At 50.3% G+C, this 23,165-nt stretch overlaps 3 protein-coding genes across 3 annotated transcripts; 2 read left to right on the top strand and 1 right to left on the bottom strand.

Moving 5' to 3' along the window:
• The first annotated feature begins 278 nt into the window (after positions 1-278).
• Positions 279-4,666, top strand: Tyrobp (transmembrane immune signaling adaptor TYROBP). The gene is made up of 5 exons (XM_059276290.1): positions 279-414; positions 877-900; positions 1,034-1,183; positions 1,865-1,908; positions 4,445-4,666. Exons 1-5 carry the CDS (start codon positions 354-356, stop codon positions 4,508-4,510), a joined length of 345 nt encoding a protein of 114 aa, XP_059132273.1. The 5' UTR covers positions 279-353; the 3' UTR covers positions 4,511-4,666.
• Positions 4,667-4,778: 112 nt separating this feature from the next.
• On the bottom strand, positions 4,779-6,083 carry Hcst (hematopoietic cell signal transducer). Its single transcript, XM_059276197.1, has 4 exons — positions 5,985-6,083; positions 5,624-5,647; positions 5,130-5,261; positions 4,779-4,910 (listed from the first exon to the last, which is right to left on the bottom strand). Exons 1-4 carry the CDS (start codon positions 6,025-6,027, stop codon positions 4,870-4,872), a joined length of 240 nt encoding a protein of 79 aa, XP_059132180.1. The 5' UTR covers positions 6,028-6,083; the 3' UTR covers positions 4,779-4,869.
• A 176-nt stretch (positions 6,084-6,259) lies between these two features.
• On the top strand, positions 6,260-17,793 carry Nfkbid (NFKB inhibitor delta). The gene is made up of 13 exons (XM_059278525.1): positions 6,260-6,299; positions 8,087-8,188; positions 9,742-9,842; positions 10,003-10,063; positions 10,574-10,785; positions 12,296-12,438; positions 12,532-12,637; positions 12,740-12,886; positions 13,002-13,053; positions 13,145-13,293; positions 15,872-15,988; positions 16,228-16,392; positions 17,190-17,793. Exons 1-13 carry the CDS (start codon positions 6,260-6,262, stop codon positions 17,241-17,243), a joined length of 1,449 nt encoding a protein of 482 aa, XP_059134508.1. The 3' UTR covers positions 17,244-17,793.
• Positions 17,794-23,165: the final 5,372 nt, after the last annotated feature.

The raw sequence follows: 23,165 nt of genomic DNA, 5'->3' as shown, positions 1-23,165 counted from the left end.
GCCCAGAGAGGCTAAGTGACTTCTTCAAGGTTGCCCAGCCAGAAGAGGCTGAACTGTTTTCAATTCTTGTCACCCCCTGTCCCTCCTGTTGTACCTGTCCTCTGTCTGGAGATGGAGATCAAGACCTGCTGTGAGTTTCCCTGGTCCTTTTCGTCCAGTCCATGAAGACTGTGTATGGCACAGTCCCTTGGCCACATTCTTTCTGGTGTCATGTCTGTCTGCCCCCCCTCCCTGCTGCTGTCCCCTCCTCCTGCTGCCACCACCCACCTCAGACTTCCTCCTTCACTTGGTTGGACGTCACACCACATCCCACCAGCCGCTGGACTGTGGTGTCCAGTGCACGTCTGGCCACCATGGGGGCCCTGGAGCCCGCCTGGCACCTTCTGTTCCTTCCTGTCCTTCTGACTGTGGGAGGTGAGTCGGGGGCTTCTGCAGCTGTCCTCTGTGCCTTCATCTCAGCTCAGGGCCAGGGCTGGGCAGAGAGCAGGAAGGACAGGACAGCCGAAGGGGAGGGCTGGGCGGAAGAAGGTTCCTCCAGGGCCTCTGGGTCTCTGCCTGAGCTGGAGGCCCCACGATTTGGGACCTGGTAGAAGCAGTGGGAGGGGAGATCTAAACCAGACACACTGACACAGACCCTACACACTGGCCAGTCGACTCTGTACCAGCCCCCGGGGGCCGTGAGACCTACCTTCTCCTGTGTTCTCCAGCCTCTACATCACTGTCTGGCTGGGCCTCAGTTTACATCTTCCTTTTGGATATAGAATCTCATATAGCCCAGGCTAGCTTCAAACTTGCTATGTAGTTGAGGATAACCCCAGTCTTCTGATTCTCCTGCCTCTGCCTCTCTCAGTTTACCTAATTTTTTTTCCTTCTTAGGATTCAGTCCCGTTCAAGCCCAGAGTGGTAAGCCATGACACTCCCAATCTTTCACCCTTCCCCACAAAGACTCCTCACGTCACCTTTCCCTTCTAACCCTCTCTCTGCTAACACCCAGTCCCTGACTGTCAACCTATGTCACCCTCCTCATCCTCCTGTGACAATTTCCCAGATTGCAACTGCTCTCCCGTGAGCCCGGGTGTGCTGGCTGGGATCGTGCTGGGTGACTTGGTGCTGACGTTGCTCATCGCCCTGGCTGTCTACTCTCTGGGCCGCCTGATCCCTCGAGGCCGAGGGGCTGCAGAGGGTGAGTGGGGCACTCAGGAGCTGGACTGTTGGAAGAGGGGGTTGGGGGACGTTTCAAGGTCACCGATACCTAAGGGCTGGGGATGGAAGGGCTGATTTGTTATTGTTCCTTCCCTTAATGCTGAGGACCCCGACAGGGACTCCCATTTGTACTGCGAGCACTCCCTACCAACTGAGTTACACCTTCAGGCCAGAAGGCTGGGGGCTTTTTTCTCTCTTACTTCTTTTTATATATATTTTAATTGTTTAGTTTTAATAGTTCAGTGTCTTCCAAGGCCAGAAAGTGGTGCCAGATGCCCTGGACCTAGAGTTATAATGTGGGTGCTGGGAATTGAACTTGGGTCCTCTGCAAGAGCAGTACCTCCTCTAAACTGCTGAACCATCTCCAAGTTGCTCAGAAGGGCTGGTTTTAAAACACCCAAACAGGAGCGGTGGTGGTGCACATCTTTAATCCCAGCACTTGGGAGGCAGAGACAGGCAGATCTCTGTGAGTTCGAGGCCAGCCTGGTCTACAGAGCAAGTTCCAGGACAGCCAGGGCTACACAGAGAAACCTTGTCTCAAAAAACCAAACAAACAAACAAACAAAACAAAACAAAATTAAAAAGCCAACAACAACAATATAGTCCCAATTCACAGTTTAGTCTATCTTTACATCCTGTGTCACTCTCTGTCCCTCTCCAGGGACCCGGAAACAGCGCATTGCAGAGACAGAGTCACCTTATCAGGTAAGAACACCAAATCTTTCTCTACCTTCACTCTTGCCTGCTTCTAGTCCCGACCCCCCCCACACACACAACCCTTTCCAGCACCTTAAGGTCCCTTCCCCAGCCACACCCCCAATCTTGAAAACAAAGGAGGCATCTGTCCAACATGTTCAATGATTAATCATGACCTTTATGCTCATCCTCAGATGTGTGGGAGGCACACAGAGGGACTCTGTCTTTGTTAGCCTTGCTTTGATCTGGGAGAAGTCCTTGGTGAGGCAGGGAATAGAATTTAGTGTGGTATCTCTAGAGAGGAGCTTCACCGGGGTTACGGTGTTGCAGAAGCATGATGTGAGCATTGGACATTCCTTTGAACAGCTGACCAAAGCTAGGCTGCTCAGAAAACCCCACACAAAACGTACAAAGTGATCCCAGAAGTTGGGAGGCAAGATGATGGGAAGTTTGAAGCCAACCTGGGCTATTTAGTGAGTTTGAGATTAGCCTGGGCTACAGAAAGAGACCCTGTCTCAACAAAAGGGGTGAGCGTAGGGGTATCACACAGCATGGTGTGGTACAGCACGTGGCTGCTGTTTGCAAAGCCCTTTATTTAATACCCAGCACCAAAATAAACATTAATAATTAGCAACTGTCTCAGGATTTCAGAAGCTAGGCAGGAGGACTGTGAGTTCAAGGTCAGTCTAGCATATAGAGAGTATCTCAAACATACCAAACAGAACCAGGCATGGTGGCACATGCCTGCATTGTCTGCACTGAGGATGCAGAGGCAGGGGGATCCCTGTGGGTTTGAGGCCAGCCTGGTTTACCTAGAGAGTTCCAGACCAGTGAGGGCTACAGGATGAAACCCTGTCTTGTCTTTTAAAAAGAAAAATAAATTAAAAGTGGAATGGGATGGGAATGCGGCTCAGACTACACTCATCTAGCATGCACAAGGCCCAGGATTCAACCCAATAAATAAATAAATAAATAAATAGATAGATAAATAAATAAATAACAGAATTAATTCAAGTGAAAGTAAGTCAAAGTTATGTCTGTAAGCTAGAGACAGTGCAAGCAGTCATTAAATTCATTCCTAAAAACCATAATGTAGTCAGTCATGTCTACTCCCTCTCTGTCAAGACTCTATTGTGTGTGTGTGTATGTGTGTGTGTGTGTGTGTGTGGTATGTGTGTGTGTGGTATGTGTGTGTGTGTTTGTATGTGGTGTGTGTTTGTGTGTGGTGTGTGTGTGTTTGTGTGTGTGTGTGGTATGTGTGTATATATGTGTGTGGTGTGTGTGTGGTATGTGTGTGTTTGTGTGTTTGTAAATGTGGTGTGTGTTTGTGTGTGGTGTGTGTGTGTGTGTTTGTGTATGTGTCTGTGGTGTGTGTGTGTGTGTGTGTGTGTGTATGTGTGTGCAGGCAGGCCATAGGAGGACTTCAGGTCTTATTTTTTAAATTGCATTTATTTGATTGGTTATTTACGGGTGTATGTGGGTGGGGGTTGGGTGCTTATGCTTTGGCAGCCATGTGGAGGCCAACATGTGGGAGTCAGTTCTCTCCTTCCACCTGTGGGTCTCAGAACTCGAACGAGTTGTCAAGCTTCGCAGCACGTGCTTACCCCCTGAGCCACCTCACCAGCCTCAGGGCTCCTCCCTAACCTTTGGGATAGGAGTGAGGGGTTAGGAAACTCTGGAGAAACACACATCCGGACTGGTCTCTGGCACAGGCTTTCAGAGTCTGCCCCTGGCGCCATAGACCAGGACCTTCTCATCCCTTCTCTGAAAGTCGCCTCACCGCCTGCAGCCAGTTCTACCCACTGGCCTCCCTGCTGGAGAAAAGTTTTCTTTGCAAAGTGTAAGATTCTCCAGTTTGATGCCCAGCAGTGGTGCACGCCTTTAATCCCAGCACTGGGAGGCAGAGTCAGGCGGATCTCTGTGAGTTCGAGGCCACCCTGGTCTACAGAGAGTTTCAGGACAGCCAGGGCTACATAGAGAAATCGTGTGTCGGAAAAACAAACAAACAAACCTCAGGTTTGATCACTTGAGGCCCAGAAGACTGAGGAGGCTGTCCAGTCCCTCAGAGCCAGGAAACTGTAGGGCCAATGTCAGCCTGATTTATTTATTTATTTAGTGGCTTGGTTGAGACCTACATGGGTCAGCACACTCATCCTAATTGGGGAGACTGATCTGAAGTAAATTAACAAAATCATTTTGGGGTGATATTATGAAGAGAATAAAACAGCCAGTGTGATAATGGTGGGGTTGAGAAAGAAACTGAAGACGGGGAAGCTGAGAAATATCCAAGCTGGAAAGGGTGAGAAGGAGGTTGACACTCTAGGGAGCTGGCTTTCCAGGCAGAGGGAACTGCAAGTGTAAAGCCTTGAGGCTGGGACATAATGTCCAGACAGAGAAGTGAGAGAACTGCGGACATTGGAATAAAATCTGGATCTCTTTCATGATTTTAAGTTTGCAGAAGCTGCCAAGGACCTTGAAGGTCATTAGGAGGCTAGATTTCTTTGGCTTACTGGGGCCCCTCCAATGATGGCCTCTGTCTTTTTAGGAGCTTCAGGGCCAGAGGCCAGACGTCTACAGCGACCTCAACACACAGAGGCAGTATTACAGATGAGCCCACACTATGCCGACCAGCAACCTGATGCCTGGATCCAGCCATTCCTGATGCTTATTCAACATGCCCTCCCTGGGATACAGATCCACAGAGTGCTCCCCCTGAGATGTCTGACCTCTCCCCACTTCTGTCCACAAATAAATGACGGAGCAAAAACCATGACTGAATTATGCTATTTGTGAGGGTAACCGTGGGGCCCCAAGAATGCTCTTAAATCGGGAAACAGCTACCTGGTTAGAAGTCAGACTCTGGGAAGAACAAGACTAGAGGCATTTGAATTGCTTTATTCCAGTCCAGAAGGAGTGTGTTCCCAGGCACCCCCACGTGATCCAAGACGGGAGAGTCAGAAGTTGCAGAGGTCAGCTTCGGCCAGGCATGTTGATGTAGACTCTACTGTCTTCTGGTGGGTGGGGTAGAGAGAGCATGAAGCATGACCACCCACACCACCTTCCTGGGAGACCCCCTGCCTCAGGGGCTTCCTCAGGGGTTCCCCAGATACCTCCCCCAGGGTTTCCCAAGCGCCTCCTCCAGGGCTTCCCCGGGGACCGCCTTTGTGGGACCCCCTTCTTCCCTAGGGACTGCTACCCACTCTCCAGGCCCCGCCCCAGTGCTTGCTCACCTTGGGCAGGCCTGCTGTGTGGGCGCATGCATACAAACACCACCCCCACGATTATGAGTGACAAGACCGCATCTGCAGCCACCAGGCCTGCCAGGAACGGCAGGGACAGAGGCCCACATCCTGAGCAGGAACCTGGGGGTTAGAGCCCAGACAAGCAGGCAGCTGAGATCGGTCTCTTTGCCCACAGGGAGCCCCTCTCCCCACCCCCACATGCCAGAGAGTGGGTAGATTTGGGGGGATTAGGGAGTAAAATGAGATGAGGGAGCTAAGAGAGGCTGGGGAGTCACAAAACCCCGAGTGCTGTGCCCTGGGCACACCAGGAATCTGTTAAGGAGATTCCTTAACATTGGGTGGTGAAGATTCCTTAACAATTGGGTGGTGAAGAGTCAAGATGGACCAGAAAGGGCTGGGGGATTAAGGAAATGTCAGGAGCCAGGGGAGTGCTGTGGGCCAGACTTCGGGATTGGAGGCAGCTGTTGAAGTTCATCCCTCACCTGCTGGCGTCTGACCTGCAGCCACTGTGGAAAGAGAGAAAGTGGATAGGGGTCGGGGAGTAGTCCCCAACACCGGCTCAGGGCGGGTGGGATGCTTGAGACCTAAGCTCCACACTGGAGAGGTAAATGAGAAGTGGAGCTTCCTGGAACACAGATAATGACCAGAAAAGGGGAACAAGTGAGCTAGCAGGGAGGAGAGCTCACAGCTCCACAATCCCACGCCCCACCCCCAAGGACCCAGACCTTGAGACGCAGTGGCTCTCAAGAAAGAAAAGGGCACAGGGAGAAGGGCTTGTCCTCCGCACCCCTGATATCACATGGTAGCCTTTCTGTCCCCTCAAACCCTGAGTGCTAGCTTCACCTGGGAGCAGAAGCAGGAACAAGAGGTGGCCCGGAGGGGTCATGGTGGGCTGAGGCTTGAAGGGATCTGGCCAAAGACTGTGGTCCTGAGAGGTCCTGAGAGCAGTAGAGAAGGGAGGAAGCCAGAACGGATGTCACTCTGCTGGTGACTATGCTACATACTTCCTGTGTGTGGGTACATGTGTGTCCTTAAGACTTATTCTGGGGAACAAATTTGGGGGAGTCAGCGCCCAGAGAAGCTTCTGTCATAATCCTGGTGGGAGTGGCAGGTGGACCATGGTGTGGGTACCAGGGAGACTCTGGAAATATTTTGGAAGTAAAGCCAACAACATTTGGGGCTGGAGAGGGTGTGTGTTATAAAGGGGACCAGGGGTGACTGTAGCTTCTGGCCTGAGGGAGATTAGAAAGATGGAGAATTGGGTTGACAAGAGAGTTTGTTTGGAAGAGCTGGCTAAGGAGGGAGAGAGGGCTGCCTACGTTTGGGCACACTGAGTTGGAGATCCTGACGGAGCTCTCTGGAGACGTGAATGTCCACAGTTGGGTTTCAGGGACATCTGGTCCTGACATGTAAATCTGAGGGCTGTGGCTAAAAGATAGCATTTAAAACCAACCATAAGACTGGATGAACTCACTAACGAAGTCACACACACACACACACACACACACACACACACACACACACACACTGGCGGCAGAGAAAGGGAACCTGTAACCAGCTAGGGAAGCTGAGGGCGGAAGCAGGGGAGGGAGAGACCCAACACCAGGCAGAGTATTGAAAGCAGGAGAGAAATTTGGTCGCTGCAGATAAGTGCCAAGGAAGGTCACCAAGTGGGAACTGAGAATGTCAGTCCCTCCTGAGGGCTGGGAAATCCTGTTTGGTGCACACCTCTCTATCCCAAGCACCCAGCAAAGTGTCTCTCCTCTACCCTAACAGTTTTTAAAGTGATAGTAAGTGAGCTGGGCATGATAGCCCAAGCCTGTAATTCTTAGGGAGTCCTAAGGGAGGAAGGTGGCTCTGAGTTCAGGGCCATCCCTGCCATTTAGCATCCCAGGCTAGCCATGGCTATATAGGAAGACCTGACTGCCTCAAAAACAAAGTGAGGGGTAGGGAGATGGCTCAGCAGATGAAGGCACTTGACCTGGGCTAGAGTCCCAGAATCCATACAAAAAGGCAGTGTTTCCGCAGCAGGCTGAAGAGCACATGTTCTGTGACCTCCAGGGGAGCTCACACCCAGCATTTTTTAAAGCAAATATTAGAACCGGACATAGTGGCTCACACCTTTAAGTCTTAGCACTTGGGAGACAGAAGCAGGCGGATCTCTGTGAGTTCAAGGCTAGCCTGGTCTACGTAGTGAGTTCCATGACAGCTAGAGCTACGTAATGAGACCCTGTCTCAAAACAAAACAAAAAAGCAAATATTGGTAGTTGGATGTGGTAGCCTACACCTGTAATCTGACATTCGGGAGAGAGAGCAAGAGCCGCAGGCAGAGTTCAAGATTATCCTCAGTTACCGAGAGATCTAGGCCAGCCTGGGCTACAGGAACCCATGTCTGTCTGTTTCTCTGCCTCTCTGTCTCTGTCTCTGCCTCTCTGTCTCTGTCTCTGTCTCTGTCTCTCTCTCTGCCTCTCTCTCTGCCTCTCTCTCATACACACACACAGAAATCAAAACTGAAACCAAAGGGGGAGGAGGGGGGTTATAAATGAAAGTTGACTCTAAAGAAGGGAAAGGCCACGTGGAAAGAGGGAGAGATTTAAGTCACCCTTGCCTAAGGACTTCTCCAGGAGGCCATGGGGTCCAGACTCTCCCCCAGGACCCAACAGCATTGCTCTGCCTATGCACAGCCAAGTCAAGGCCTCCAGCTCCCCTTGGCCAGAGACTCAGAATTCCAGGACCCAGTGTCCCCTTCTTCCTGGAGGCAGGACCCCAGCACCCTCCATCCATGGAGACAAGGTTATCAGACCCTTCAAGGTCAGCCCCTCCCATTCAGAGACAAAGTTTGCTCTAGCGCTAAACCGGGGACTCCCAGGACTGTGGGCGGGGTCCTCTTTGAATGGGCGTGGTCAAAACCCCAATTTAAAAACTCGCGGGGATCCTGGCTTTAGATCGGGGACCCGGCGGCGGCTCCGCGGGGGAAGCAGCGAGGCTGGCGCAGCGCCGAGGTCGCGGCCCTGGGGGCCCGCAATCTGCACCTAAGAATCCGAGAGGTAAGGATGGGGTAAAGCGAGGCACGCGACTTTCAGAGCGCTTGAGGGTTGGCTGGAGCATTAAGCTGGGCCCGGAGAGTAGGGGTGTCCTCAACGGTTAAGGGAGCTGGCTGAAGAGAAGCGGATGGGATTCTGGACTCCTGAGTCTTCAGAGTGTTGGAGATTAAGAGGGAGATCTGGAATCTTGGGGTAGGGGGTAGGGTGCAAGGGTTGGGAGGCCTGATCCTGGGATCCTGTAAGAGGACGAAGGGACCCCGACTCTTTCCCCCAAGGAGGGGGTTGCACTATGGTTATGGTTGCAGATTTGGGTCCCAAAGGTCCGGCGTTAGACCTCTCCGGCCGGGCCCTGCCCCGCCCTGGGATTTCCCAGAGCACCACGGGTGCAGGGACCCCGGGCGGGACAGGAATTCCCCGTGCGCGGGGATTCCACGGGCGCAGCGCTTCGCTGCGCGCCCCGCCTCCGAGCGGGACACCTGCAGCCGAGTCCGGAGCGGAACTGGGAGATGGAAGATTCCCTTGCGTGAGCGCGGTGACGTCAGCGCGTGGCGTCCCGCCTCAGAGGCTTCCGAGTCAATCCCCGGCTTGCTTAACCCTTTTTGCCCGGAGTCGAAGCCCGGAAACCTGAGCTGGGGGATTTTTCTCTTCTTGGGTCTTGGGAACCGGACTTCCAGGTCCGGGAGAAGGAGACTGAGGATCCGGACTCTTGGGTTCTGGATGAAAGGGTGCTGCATCTATGGGATGCATGGGCGGGATGGTGGGTCCCTCCCCCCAAGTCTGCAGAGGTGGGGGCAGGAGCTTTGCGACTCCAGATCTCTACTGATTTTGTAGACCCTGGCAGAGAGGATGGGACAAGAGTGGTGGTCCCCAGAGCAGCAGCTCACCTTTTTTCAGTGCTGAGGACGGTAGGCCCCCCTCTACCATCCACTGAGCCACGCCCCGAGCCCCACATGTCAGATTCTAGAATAGAGAAATAATCTGTTGTTTTGAGGCAGGGTCCGGGGTAGTCCAGGCTGTCCTCTAACTTAGTATGTAGATGAGACTGGACTTGCGCACGTGATCCTCCTGTCCCCACCTCGCGAGTGCTGAGATTGCGGGAGTGTGCCTCCACTGTTTAAAACAGACATGAGGAACCTGTATATGCCTTTTCAGGAAGTAGAGATTAGCAGACCCCCAACCCTCCCCTCCAAGCGTCAGGAGCCTAGGTTGGGATTTTTTACGGATGTGGCGATGCTTCAGAGGAGTTGGGTATGGAGGAAACAGATGCTTCAGAGGAGTGCTAGCCTCCCCACTTCCTCAGTTTCCACTACGCTGGTGGAAAGTTGGGGCAGAGGAAAAGCGTGGAGTAAAAGGAAGGAAATGGCGGAGGCGGGCCCTGCACTCAGCATCTTCTATTGGCTTTGTAGTTCTCTGGCAGCATCAATGTGCCAGATTTTCCGCGCGGGTGAGAAAGGAGGGCGCCCACCTCCACTCCTCGCTGCCCACTGCTGCCGCCGAGGGTACATTTGGGTGACTTAAACATTCCTGATGACTTCCTTCTGCCTTCCCCCACACAGTGAGTCGGAGTGAGCGCAGCCACTGCCCAACCCAGACCGTGAAGAAGCTCCTGGAAGAACAGAGACGCCGTCAGCAGCAGCCTGAGGCTGGTGGGGTTCCGGTGAGTCTCGGGGGGTCCGGTATAGGACCACACACGCAGCCATGTGCGCTCCGGGACATGGGAGTTGTAGTCCTAACTCTGGTGGTCTGCAGGTGGGGAACAGACCCAAATCTTCCAGATACGTAAATTCACTCTTGTTTTCATTTTCTTTACACTGTAGGGCCACTTCTCCCCTCCCCTGGCCCCGCCACTGACCCCATCTGTGAACGAGGCAGAAGCAGGTAAGAATAGAAAGTTGGTTCCCAGCCCCAACTTCTCTTAGACACTTAGATATCCCAGCTCTTAGAACCTTGGAGACCAGGAGGTCAGCCTTCATTATTGTTGAGACACAGGAGAAAATTTGATGGACACCTTCCATAGTTGCACATGCCTGTTCCCAGCACTCCAGAAATTGAGCGGGGAGGAGTGCCATTGGGTGTGAGTTCTAGGCCAGCTAGAGCTATCTAAGACACTTTGTCCCCCAAAAGGAAACAGAACAGAAACCCCTGGGATTTCACATTGGTTCTCTGTAGCCCAGTAGTTTGCATGTAGTCCTGAAAGGACCCAGAGTTCTGTGATTCCAGCAGTCCAGGTCCCAGCTGCTTCAGACCAACTTGTTGATTTCCAGGATTGGAGGACCCAGCAGCTCCTTCCTCAGTGTCTCCAGTCCCAGCCCTCCAGGTTCACTATCCCTGGCTGTGTCTCCCAGTCTCTAATAACAGGCTGATCCCTGCCCATCCTCTTCCTTTCAGGCCACACTCACTTCCCCACCTTCCAAGAGACCGTGGATTCAGGACCTGGCACCCTGGCTCCCCCTTCAGGCTTTGCAGACTGGGACCCCAGCACCCATGCTTCTTATACAGATAGCTCTTGCCCGTACTCTGCTGCTGAAGGCTTCCTGACTCCTGATTTCTACCCACCGTCAGACCCAGGGCGCTCAGGCCCATTTCCCCTGGGGATGGAGGTAAATTATACACGGAGACATATGCTTAAGGGCCCCTAAAAAATTCCCAGTTGTGCTGAGCCTAGTGATGTAAGCCTGCCATTCCAACTGCTCAGGAGGGAGGCAGAAGCAGGACTGTGAGACCTGCCTGGGCTGCAGAATGAGTTCAAGGTTGCCCTGAGCACGTTAGTAAGACCTCATCTTTAAATAAAAAGTGAAAAACAGAGAGTGTTGGAGTGTTGCTCCGTGGTCAAGCTCTTCCCTAGCATGCAAGAGGCCATGGGTTCTCCATGAGAATCTCAGTTACATCCATGCAGTATTCTACGATGTCAGGGACAGGTGTACTGGCTTATGCCTGTGCCTCAGCCCCTGGGAGGCAGAGACAAGAGGACTGCCATTTTGAGCCAGCTAGTTGTGAGTTAGAAGCCAGTAGACGGCCAACACCAAACACACTCTGGTATTTTTGGAGGGGTTTTGTTTCATAATGTTTTGTCTGTTTTTTCTTTTTTTTCCTTACAGATCTTTTCCTTAAATATTACGGTTTCTGATTTTGTTTGTATGGATTTTCTGTGTGTGCAAATCTATGTGTCTGTCTGTATTTCTTGCACTTCTTTATTCCTGTTTGTTTTTTGTCGTATTCTAGTTTGTTTTTATTTTATCTTATTAGTATTACTATTTTTTAGATGCCTGATTGTATTCTAATGAGAGAGAGAGAGAAAGTGTATGGATTTGGGGGAGTGGGAAGGTAGGGAGGCTCTGGGAGGAATTTGAGGAAGGGAAACTGTAATCAGAATCTATTGTATGAAAAAAATTCTATTTTCAATTAAAAAAAAACAACAACACTGTGCCTGAAGCATGGCTCTGGTAGCTTCTGATGTATCAGATTAAACGGGACTGAAGAAGAGGGAAACAGGATTCAAGTGTACTAACTGATTTCTTGAATGAAACTAATACTTAGGCTGCAGAGATGGCTCAGAGGTTAAGAGCCCTGGCTGCCCTTCCAGAGGTCCTAAGTTCAATTACAGCAACCACATGGTGACTCACAACCATCTGTAATGAGATCTGGTGCCCTCTTCTGGCCTGCAAGTATACTTAGAGGCAGACAGAACACTGTATACATAATAAATAAATAAATCATTTTAAAAAGAAAAAAAAGAAAAAAAAAGAAGCCAGCCTAGGCTGTATAACAGAGCAGAAACAAAAACAAGCTAGGTATAATAATAGTACATGCTCATAATCCCAGCACTCAGACTGCTGGGACAGAATTGCTTCAAGTTCAAGGCTAGCCCGGGCTTCACAGTGATATCCTCTCTCAAAAGACAAAAGCAAGCAGAAAACAAAAAACTCTTCTTCCTTGTGGCAAAACTGAAGTCCCAGGGTTCAAAGTCACCTCCTGGTCTCACCCATGTGACCAGGGGCTGTGTGCTGTGTGTGATGAGAATTCTCAGCTGACTGACTCTTCCCACCCCCTCCCCGGACCCCTCAGGACTCTCTGGATACCCGGCTGTATACAGAACCTTCCCTGTCACAGGTAGGATCCTGGAGAGTCTCTAGCCTCCCCTCAGGATCTCCACAGTTGCCTCCATCCATTGGACCCTCCCTGGAGACAGCCCGAGCTCACATACTGGCTTTGGGGCCACAACAGCTACTGGCCCAGGATGAGGAAGGAGACACGTAAGTACAGAGGGACAGGATGATCTACAGACTCCTGGCTTCTCTGGGGTGGGGGCTCCTCTCATTGCTGCCCCCACCCCCACCCATCCTCAGGTTCTTGCACCTGTTTGCGGCTCAGGGACTGCGCTGGGCAGCGTATGCTGCAGCAGAGGTATTACAGATGTACCGACAGCTGGATATTCGTGAGCATAAAGGCAAGGTGAGGGCCAGGAGTCCAGACTTCTGCACCTGGGGAAGAGGGCACCTGACTTTCAGAAGGGAGGACTCCGGGAGCCCAGGCTGATTCTGTTGTGACTTGCAGACTCCTCTCCTGGTGGCAGCAGCTGCCAACCAGCCACAGATTGTGGAAGACCTCCTGAGCCTGGGAGCAGAGGCTAATGCTACTGACCATCAAGGCCGTTCTGTCTTGCATGTGGCTGCCACATACGGGCTCCCAGGAGTCCTTTCGGTATGGCCGGCAGGCAGACCCAGGGTGTCTGGGGTGGGCTAGTTATCCAGAGCCTGGTTTCCAGGACCAGGTTTAGGGAGACCCTTCCACAGCTCTCTTCCTCTTCTCCTTCTAGGCTGTGTTTAAATCAGGCATTCACGTGGACCTGGAAGCCAGAGACTTCGAAGGTGAGCTGGTCATGGCTGGTGTGGCAGGCAGGCAGGCTGGCTGGTCAGGGTGGATGTCCAGGTGCAGGTTCCTCACTGTTCCGTTCCACAGGCCTTACCCCCCTCCACACAGCCATCCTGGCTCTCAATGCTGCTACGCCCCCACATAGCATCTGTCCAAGGATGCTGAGTTCCCAAGCCCGAGACAGACTGACTTGTGTGCAGATGTTGCTGCAAATGGGTGCCAGTCATACCAGCCAGGTGAGCTTGGGTGGCAGGGGACGGGCAGACCCATAGGAAAGTGTGTGCAAAGGGCCACCTGGATGCCCAGGGGACTAAAAAATGCTGGCACTGCCTCATCTACCTGTGTAACCCTGAGTATGTTCCTCCACTTCTCTGAGGCCTGGTCATCCATGTGGATATTATTGATCTTAGATTTACCAAGCATGGAGTGACTTTGATCAGCCTTTGCCAACCCCATCCCCACCCCTCTAGGCATGTACTCTTATTTTCTACATTTTATTGATGAGAAATCTGAGTCCCAGGGTTCAGAAGTCCCATAGCTTTTGTGTTGGAAAGGGAATTAGACCCAAGGGGTCAGGGATCTGACCCTAGAACTTGGCTCCTAATTACATTTTTTTTTTATTTTTATTTTTTTTAAAGACAGGGTTTCTCTGTGTAGTTTTGGAGCCTTTCCTGGAACTCACTCTGTAGCCCAGGCTGTCCTTGAACTCACAGAGATCCGCCTGGCTCTGCCTCCCGAGTGCTGGGATTAAAGGTGTGCGCCACCACCGCCCGGTCCTAATGACATATTTAACCCTTTTGTCCTGTGATAGTGATGCCTTCATAGGCAGGCTGAGAGAATTCCATATTATTTCATTTTAAACAGTTTTTTTAGTTCAAGAGTTTTGAGCATAGGATGGAAGATGTACTATAGCTACTACCCAGCCTATTACCCCTTTGGCCTGTATTTAATAAACTGTTCTTCCAAAAACAAATTTGAACATGGATTAATTGCAAAGACTGTCATAATGTGCCCTGTGTGCCTGTATTACGTCGGTGATCAGCAACCACAGCGACTCCCATCATCCCATCCTCTCACCCGCTTTCCTTTCAGTTTTTGCTGGTGCTGAGGATTTAACCCAAGTTCTAGTGCAGGCTGGGCAAGCTCTTCACAAACCTATATTATTATTTATTTTATTGTCATTACTTAAGGCACAGTCTCTTTATGTAGCCCAGACTGACCTCAAACTCCCAAGTGCAGAGCTGATAAACTGCATCACCAGGGCCAGTCCTGTGCTGTCTTTGAGCAAGTACAAGCCTGTAATTCTTCCCATAACTATTTGTCCTTTCTTCCTTTCTTCCCTCCTTTCTTTTTTTTTCTTTTGGTTGCTGAGAGTGGAACCCAGAGCTTCCTCATGCTTATTACAGTGGTAGAGCTCCACCTAGTATCCCCCAGTGAGGGGCTGGGGTGTGGCTCAGTGGTAGAGCTCCTGCCTAGAATCCCCCAGTGAGGGGCTGGGGTGTGGCTCAGTGGTAGAGCTCCTGCCTAGAATCCCCCAGTGAGGGGCTGGGGTATGGCTCAGTGGTAGAGCCCCTGCCTAGAATCCCCCAGTGAGGGGCTGGGGTGTGGTTCAGTGATAGAGCTCCTGCCTAGAACGCTCCAGTAGAGGGCATAAAAGCTAGAGACCCTAAGGCTCCTTATAAAAGCATGTAGTAAAGTTTCATTTTAGAAAACGTTTTTTTCCTCTAAAACAGCAGTTCTCAACCTATGGGTCATGACCCCTTTGCAGATCATATATCAGATATTCTGCATGTTAGATATTTATATTACAATTCATAACAGTAGCAAAATTACAGTTATGAAGTAGCAATGAAATAATTGTATGGTTGGGGTCACCACAACATGAGGAACCCTATTAAAGGGTCACAGCATTAGGAAGGTTGTAGATGAATTGCTAAACGGTCTTATTAATAAAAAAACCTGGAGCCAGATATTGGGGTGAATGCTGAAAGATCAGAGGAATAGAACAAGCCACAGCCAACTTCACCTCGACAACTTCTCAGTTGATCCTGCTTAAAAGCCTCTAGTTCGCCGGGCAGTGGTGGCACACGCCTTTAATCCCAGCACTTGGGAGGCAGAGCCAGGCGGATCTCTGTGAGTTCGAGGCCAGCTTGGGCTACCAAGTGAGTTCCAGGAAAGGCGCAAAGCTACACAGAGAAACCCTGTCTCAAAAAAACAAAAAAACAAAAAGAAACAAAAAAGCCTCTAGTTCCTGGTCCTCTGATCTCTGCCTCCAGAATGCTAGGATTAAGGGTGTGTGCCACCACTGTCTGGCCTCTATGTCTAACCTAGTGGCTGTTCTGTTCTCTGACCCCCAGATAAGTTTATTAGGGTATACAATGTATCACCCACAGAAGGTTGAGAACCACTGCTCCAAACTATGAAGCCCAGTGTCCTACATAGACATGTCTGCTGATTAATGCCTCCTCGCTCCAGTACTTATGTTACAGTACAGTCTGTATAAGACAGGGTGCATTTTAGTGTGTGCAGTAGGAGGACACACCAGGTGTGACCAGGACAACTCCTAGCCCAGAAAGCTCTTTTGAGGGACTGGGAAAAGCATCTTTTTTCGGAGACACTTGAACTGGAAAATTGTCATATTGAATGTGTAGTCCTATGATACATATGTTACAAATGGCCTCCCTTAGCCATGTCTTCTTACATAGTACACAACACATACATCTGTGCAAGGCACTCCTGGTGGCTGCCAGGTGTCTTGGGGGAGGGGGCTGTGGTGGAAGGCTAGCCTGACCTCTACTGTTCTTTTCCTCCTAGGAGATCAAGAGCAACAAGACCATTCTGCACTTGGCTGTCCAGGCTGCCAACCCTACCCTGGTTCAGCTGCTACTGGGGCTGCCGAGGGGGGACCTGCGGGCCTTTGTCAATATGAAGGTAGGACACAGGCAGAGATTTGCGGGTGGTTTGAGATACAGTTGCAAGGGGCAGGTGAGCATTGGGGTCCTGTGAGCTGTGGATGTAAAGGGGACAATGTGCGGAGTGTGAAAGGAATGTGTATTCTGTAGTCGGGTGGGTGGAGTGTGGCTATGAAGGGTGACGGGTGAGCTGTGGATGTGGCAGGGTGCAGAAGTGCGGTTTAGAAGACCCAGGCACTTGGATCTTTGTGGTTGCAGGCCCATGGGAACACGGCCCTGCACATGGCGGCTGCCCTGCCCCCTGGGCCGCCCCAGGAGGCCATTGTGAGGCATCTGCTGGCAGCTGGAGCAGACCCGACGCTGCGCAACCTGGAGAATGAGCAGCCTGTTCATTTGCTGCGACCTGGGCCGGGCCCTGAGGGGGTAAGCACTGGCCTGACTTGAGCTAATCGGGGCGGGGGGGTGGGGGGGTCCCCCAACCGCACCAACACTGATTTAGAGGATGACATCGAGTCTCAGAAGGTGTCCTTGGTCCCTGTCCACTCTTCGCTTCAAAGAGTGACCTATGCTGAGTACTACCCTCTGATAATCCCAACTCTTGAAAGACTAAGGCAGGAAGAGTGAGAATTTGAGCTAGCCGGGCCTACGTAGTTAGACCCTGTCTCAAAAAGGAAACAAACAAACAAACAAAAAACCCCAAGCGGTGACCTTTGACCTTAACGTCTGACCCTTTCTTCACTATGACAACTCCTTCTGACTCCCTTTCTTTGTACTGTGGCCTTCAGTCCCCTAGTGAGACCTCTGAATTACTATTCCCAACCCTGGACTCTAGCCTTAGATGTAATTTCTGACCCTGACCCCAAGATGGGAACCCTGCCTAGCAAAACCTTTCTGGTTTCTGGGTGTCTAACAGAGTCTGAACACAGGTTCACCCCAAACCTCACATGGGTGTCAGTATATAGCCCAGGATGACCCCTGACTCCCAGTTCTCCTTCCTCAGCCACCCAAAGTAGTAGGATGACAGGCATGGACCACCACACATGACCTCAACCCCTGTCTTGACTTTAGACCTGTGACCTTCCAACCCGAGTGACCCCACTCACTTTCTCCCTTGTCGGTAACCCCACCCAAGGCACCCCTCAGCCTCCCACGTGTAACCCCGGCCTTTGAAAGGCCTCCTCCACCCTCCCCACGCCTCATGCTACCTTCTCTGTCCCCAGCTCCGGCAACTGTTGAAGAGGAGCCGTGTGGCACCCCCAGGCTTGTCCTCTTAGGACTGAAACCCAGAACCTGGACTGATTTTCCAGTCCCCACCGTCCCGTGGGACAGTCAGCGTATGCTCATGTCGCAGATTCTTGATAATATATGTGGAATATCCTGCCATTAGGGTCTTACATTAAAACCCCAAAGTGGCACTGGGGGAGGTGAGCAGTCCCCAACATTTGGGGTCATGTGATACCTCCTCCCTCTACAAGGGGCTATCTAGATGATTTCTGTGAAATCGAGCCCACTTGACTGTTTCTGTGAAACACCCCAGAAATCTTTAACTTTCTCCTACTTGGATCAGCGGTGATCACCTCCCTAGACTCAGTCTTACACCCCCAGAAACTCCAACGGAGCCTCCATGGGGTTTGAGGCATCCCAGTACCCTCGCATCAACGCCCCTCCCCAGGATGTCAGAAAGGCCCTCCGAGATTGTTGTGCCCTGAGTTCTGGCTGCACTGTCATTTAGAACTCAATGTCCCAGACCTCAGCATCCCTGCGGAATTGTTCCCCTTGGTCTGTGTGTCACTGGAGCTCCCAATTAAACTCCATTTGGCCTCAGGCTGTGTGATGTTATTCCAAGTGGAGGGCATTGGTGTAGGAAGGTGGTGGTGGTGGTGACCCACTGAAGGGCCACATTTGGGTGATAGAAAGGCTGGGGAGCCAGGATCAAGACGCCATCAGACCTGATGCAGACATTCGGTTCTGGTTTTTAGATGGCCTTCCTTCCCTTCCTGCTGCTGACATTTGCGGGCATCCGGTGCCCAATCTCCTGTGTAAAATATTCAGAAGACAAGCTGGGTATGGTGGTGCACACCTTTCCCCAGCACATGGGAGTCAGAGGCAGGCAGGTCTCCGAGTTCAAGGCCACCCTGGTCTGCCTAGCAGGTTCTAGGACAGCCAAAAATACACAATGAGACTGTCTAAAAACACTATGTTCCATCTCTAGCCCTAGCCAAAAGCTAACCAAACAAAAATTTGGGGGTGATGTCACACTCATGTAATTTCATCATTCATGTTTGAGTCAAGTCTGGGATATAGAGGGAAAAAAAAGTTATCTCAGTTTTTTTAATTTTAAAATTAAAAGGAAGGGAGAGAAAGAGAGAGGAAAGGAAGAAAGTAAGGGAGGGAGGAAGGAAGAAGAATCTCTGATTCTCAAGTTGTAGGTTTCTCCACCAACACAATAAGCCAAATTAAAAGTAAAGGGCCAGGTTTAATCCGAGCTAAGCACTAAGGAAGGAAATCAGTTCCGGGGTATCATGTCCACTTCCTGCTCTAACCTAACAATCCTAACTAATGACGACCAGGAGGTGATATGTACAATGACTCAGGTCCCACAGCTCCCTGTCACATTTAAACTCTGAAGTGCAGTTTGCTCAGGCTCCCTGAATCCCTCAACAGAATGACGCTCTGGCTCCTGTAGCACCTGGTAACACAGCCTCTCTTTCGTGGCCTCCCCTAGCTGAGGCTATTCCGGCCTCCTTACCGGTGCTCCCGCCCTGTTAAATGCCTTCAGGCATTCTCAGCATCTGCTTCCAGAGAAGGTCCCTGTCAAACCAAGCTAGGACCTCCACCAAGCCTGCTTCTCAGATCTGCCCTGGAGTCATTGGTCTGTCTATTCCACTGAGTTACAGAGTCCCCACTCCAGAGAGGCCCTCAACCCATCAGAGGCTTCCTGCCTGTAGACTCCCATAGACCACAAACCAAGTCATGTACAAGGGTCCCTTCTGTCACCTTGACTGGATTAGGAAACTTTAGGAAAGAAAGGACAGCTCTGGGTGTGTCTGAGAAGGTGTTGCCAGAGATGAGGTGGTCAGAGCTCTGAGAGAGTGAATGGACACACCCCTTGATAGATTCCTAATACAATGGCATTACTGGGAAATGGCCAAAGGTCAGGCGGAATCTAGTTGGACAAATTATGTCATTGGAGACATGTTCCTGCCCTGGCCTCTTCCTATTACCTCTTTTCCAGCTCCCTGTTAGTCATGAAGAAGCTTTTCTGCCATACATTCCTAGTGCCTTGACCACTCTGACTCACAGTGGGTCTGTGGACCAAATTCTCTGAAACTGTGAGCCACATACGTTCCTTAAGATGTTTCTCACAGGTCACAGAAGAAAAGTAACTACTACATTACATTAGTGCATTTTAAGGCCAGTGCAACCCAGCATGGGGCATCAAACACTTACCTCACAGTTGCCTGTGGCTTTGCCATCTGGACTGGGCTCAGCTGGAAGCATCTTGCTTTGGTCACTCAAATGGCCAAAGTGAGCTGGAAGCTTATGCTGGAACCCAATACTGAATCAGTCACAGATGTGATAACTCAGCTGAGTACTGGCAACTGTTGGATGAACCAATCTCTTCATGTGGTCCAGGAGGGCAGATGGGTCTCTACATGGTGAGTTCCTAGTTAGGGTCACTATTGCTGTGATGAAACACCGTGCATGACCAAAAGCATCTTGGGGAGGAAAGGGTTTATTTGGCTTACACTTCCATGTCCCTGTTCATCACTGAAGGAAGTCAGGACAGGAACCGGAGGCAGGAACTGATGCAGAGGCCATGGAGGGGTGCTGCTTACTGGCTTGCTCTCATGGCTTGCTCAGCCTGTTTTCTTATAGAACCCAGAACCAGCAGCCCAGGGATGGTACCACCCACAATGGACCAGGCCCTCCCCCATCAGTCACTAACCAAGAAAATTCTCTACAGACTTGCTTACAACCTGATCTTATGGAGGTGTTTTCTCAGTTGGGGTTCCCTCCTCTCAGATGACTCTAGCTTGTGTCAAGTTGACATAAAATTAGCCAGCACAGTGAGTCCGGGCTCCAAGAGACAGCATCTTGAGAGGAAATATCCCTGCTTGCATCAGCCTTACTGATATCCCATTGACCAAAGTCACATGACTAAATCAGGTGTGATGGTGCACTCCTATCATCCCAGCTCTTGGGAGGCTGAGGCAGGAGGATCAGGAGTTCAAGGAGATAGGGAAGAAAACTGGGGGCAGAGTTATGAGGGCCAAGTGCTATCTCCCATGTCAGCGGCCTCATGCCAGTGTGTGTGTTCCTGGATGTGGTGGTGCTGTGGCTGGCCCATGAAGAATTCATATGAATGTGCTGTATTTCATACAAGAACTTACCTACAATTGAGAGTTCCTTATACAGTCTATTGTGAGTTATAGTTTAGGGACCCTGTTTCAAAAAATAATCCAGTTAAAGAAGAAGGCTGTTTTAAGGGCACAAAGTATCAAAAGAGCAATGGCAAATATTTTAATGATGGTATTTGTGCTAGTCTGAATGTAATTGGCCCCCATAATCCCTTAGGGAGTGGCTTTGTTAGGAGGCGTGGCTTTGTTGGGAGACATGGCTTTGTTAGGAAGTGTGGCTTTGTTAGGAGGCGTGGCTTTGTTGGAGTGGGTGTGGCCGTGTTGCAGGAAGTGTGTCACTGTGGGGGCGGTCCTTGAGGTTTCCTGTGCTCAGGATACTGCCCCTTGTCTCAGTCGACTTCCTATTGCCAGCAAGATGTAGGACTCTCAGCTACCATCTACCTGAAGTCTGCCATGCTCCTGCCATGATGATAGTGGACAGAACTTCTGAAATTCTAAGTGAGCCACCACAATTAATGTTTTCCTTATAAGAGTTGCTGTGGTCATGGTGTCTCTTCACAGCAATAGAAATCCTAACTAAGGTAGTATTGTTTTAGAATTTAAAATTTTATTTATTTATTTATTTATTTATTTACTTACTTACTTACTTACTTACTTATATGTTTTTTGGTTTTTGAGACAGGGTTTCTCTGTGTAGCTTTTTCCTTTCCTGGAACTCAATCTGTAGCCCAGGCTGGCCTCGAACTCACGGAGATCCACCTGGCTCTGCCTCCCGAGTGCTGGGATTAAAGGTGTGCGCCACCACTGCCCGGCAGAATTTAAATTTTTACCTGTATGTGTGTGAAAGAGTGCGAGTGCCCATGGAGGCCAAAAGGAAGCATCAGTTCCCTGGAGCTGGAGTTACACATGGCTGTGAATTAACACACATGGGTACTGAGAACCAAACTGAGTCTTCTAGAAGAATGATAAGTTCTTTTAACAGCTGAGCCAGCTCTCCAGCCCCTAACAAGAGCATTCTAAAATTAATAAGCAGAGGCCGGCATGGCAGCACATGATTTTTATTCCAGCACTCAAGAGACAGGAGCAGGCAGATCTCTGTGAGTTCGAGGCTAGCCTGGTCTACAGAGCGAGATCCAGGACAGGCACCAAAACTACACAGAGAAACCCTGTCTCGAAAAACCAAAAATAAACAAAAACAAAAACAAAAATTCATAAGCAGGGCTGGTGAGATGGCTCAGCCAGTAAAGAGGCTTGCTGCCACCAAGCCTGATGACTTCAGTATCCACACCTAGGACCCAGGTCAGGGAAGGAGAAAACTGACTCCTCCAACTTCCCCATGTAACTGGTAAATGCTGCCACACACATTCTAGTGTGCCTGTGTGTGTGCGCACACACACACACACACACACACTAACCAGACATTGCCATTAGAATGTAAAATTAACTAATTAGATACAGGGTCTCATTATGTAGCCTGGGCTGGCCTGGAACTTGCTGACTTTGAGCTCACAGAGATCCACCGGCCTCTGCCTCCTGAGTGCTGGGATCAAAGGCGTGCACCCCGACACCCGGCTTAGAATGTAAACTCCATTAAATCATGTGTGGTCATGAGGTTTTTTTTTTTCCTCCCAGCACTAGTGGGGAATGTGTGCCTGCCTCCTCTGGGTTTAATAAAGATGTGACTACTATAGGACAATGATGTTAATCCAAGTTCTCTAATGCACCATGGTGTGGTATGCAGCACACATTATCACAGGGATTCCCTTTTTACACTTACTTGTGTCTATTTAATATACAAGACCTGTATTGACATGGATATTTTATGAAGAGCCTCTGCTAACTCATAAGGCCTTTGGGAGAGTTAGAAATAGATACTCCCTCCCCAAGCCATCTGTCAGAAGAGCAGGACTCACTACATACGTCAGCAGTTGGTGTATGACTGCCACCTGCTGGGCACTTGGGTTAGAAAGGGAAATTTATCCAGTCCAGGGAGAGAAAAGCCTGGAATTCGGCCGTGCACTTTTTAAAATTTATTTATTTACTTGCTAACTTACTTACTTACTTTTTAAATTGGGGCCTAGCAGAGGGTGGGCACCATGACAACACGGTTTGGGTTTTTGTGTGTTTTGAGATAGGGTCTCAAGTGCAGGCTGTTGTCAAACTCACTATGTAGTAGAGAATGAGGTTGAATTTAAAGAAAAATTTTATTGGGATTAAAGAGCTGGCTCGGTGATTAAGAGCACAAACTGCTCTTGCCAAGGACCTGGGTTCCGTTCCCAGCACCCACACAGCTCCTAACCATCTGTAAGTACAGTTCCAGGTGACCCGTGCCCTTTTCTGGGCTCTGCTGGCATCACCACAAATGTGGTTTCCACACAAACATGCAGACGAAAGACTCACACAAATACATAGAAATAAACATCTTTAAAAATATTTCCTTATTTACTCACCCGGGGTTTCATGCACTCTCAATTGGTCTAGAAGCTGCTACATAGCTGAAGCTGGAAGCTGTCGTGTGTGTGTGTGTGTGTGTGTGTGTGTGTGTGTGTGTGTGTGTGTGTGTGTGTGTGTGTGTTTGATACAGACCCTCTCTGTGTAGCCCTGGCTGTCCTGGAACTCACTCTGTACACCAGGCTGTCCTTGAACTCACAGAGATCCACCTGCCTCTGCCTCCCGAGTGCTGGTGTGTGCCACCTTGAACTTCATCTACTGTTACATTTATTTATGTGTGTATTTACTTATTTGTGTATATGCCTGTAGGGGGAGTAGGGATGTTAGAAGCCAGTTTGTGAGAACTGATTCTCTCCTACCATGTAGTTCTGGGGGGATCAGGTC

This window comes from Peromyscus eremicus, chromosome 1 (genome assembly GCF_949786415.1).
Source record: "Peromyscus eremicus chromosome 1, PerEre_H2_v1, whole genome shotgun sequence".
NCBI lineage: Eukaryota > Metazoa > Chordata > Mammalia > Rodentia > Cricetidae > Peromyscus > Peromyscus eremicus.
This window is presented reverse-complemented; position numbering and strand designations above follow the sequence as displayed.

What these genes read in the sequence shown, in the direction of transcription:
- Tyrobp (XM_059276290.1), top strand. Translation starts at nt 354, where the DNA reads ATGGGGGCCCTGGAGCCCGCCTGGCACCTTCTGTTCCTTCCTGTCCTT. An exon ending in CAGTCCCGTTCAAGCCCAGA is followed by an intron (nt 901 to 1,033) that starts GTGGTAAGCCAT and finishes CCTCATCCTCCT; the next exon opens with GTGACAATTTCCCAGATTGC. An exon ending in AGACAGAGTCACCTTATCAG is followed by an intron (nt 1,909 to 4,444) that starts GTAAGAACACCA and finishes CTGTCTTTTTAG; the next exon opens with GAGCTTCAGGGCCAGAGGCC.
- Hcst (XM_059276197.1), bottom strand. Translation starts at nt 6,027, where the DNA reads ATGACCCCTCCGGGCCACCTCTTGTTCCTGCTTCTGCTCCCAG. An exon ending in TGCAGGTCAGACGCCAGCAG is followed by an intron (nt 5,262 to 5,623) that starts GTGAGGGATGAA and finishes TCTAACCCCCAG; the next exon opens with GTTCCTGCTCAGGATGTGGG. An exon ending in ACACAGCAGGCCTGCCCAAG is followed by an intron (nt 4,911 to 5,129) that starts GTGAGCAAGCAC and finishes CCCACCCACCAG; the next exon opens with AAGACAGTAGAGTCTACATC.
- Nfkbid (XM_059278525.1), top strand. Translation starts at nt 6,260, where the DNA reads ATGGTGTGGGTACCAGGGAGACTCTGGAAATATTTTGGAA. An exon ending in ACTCTGGAAATATTTTGGAA is followed by an intron (nt 6,300 to 8,086) that starts GTAAAGCCAACA and finishes TCCTGGCTTTAG; the next exon opens with ATCGGGGACCCGGCGGCGGC. An exon ending in GGCTCCCAGGAGTCCTTTCG is followed by an intron (nt 12,887 to 13,001) that starts GTATGGCCGGCA and finishes TTCTCCTTCTAG; the next exon opens with GCTGTGTTTAAATCAGGCAT.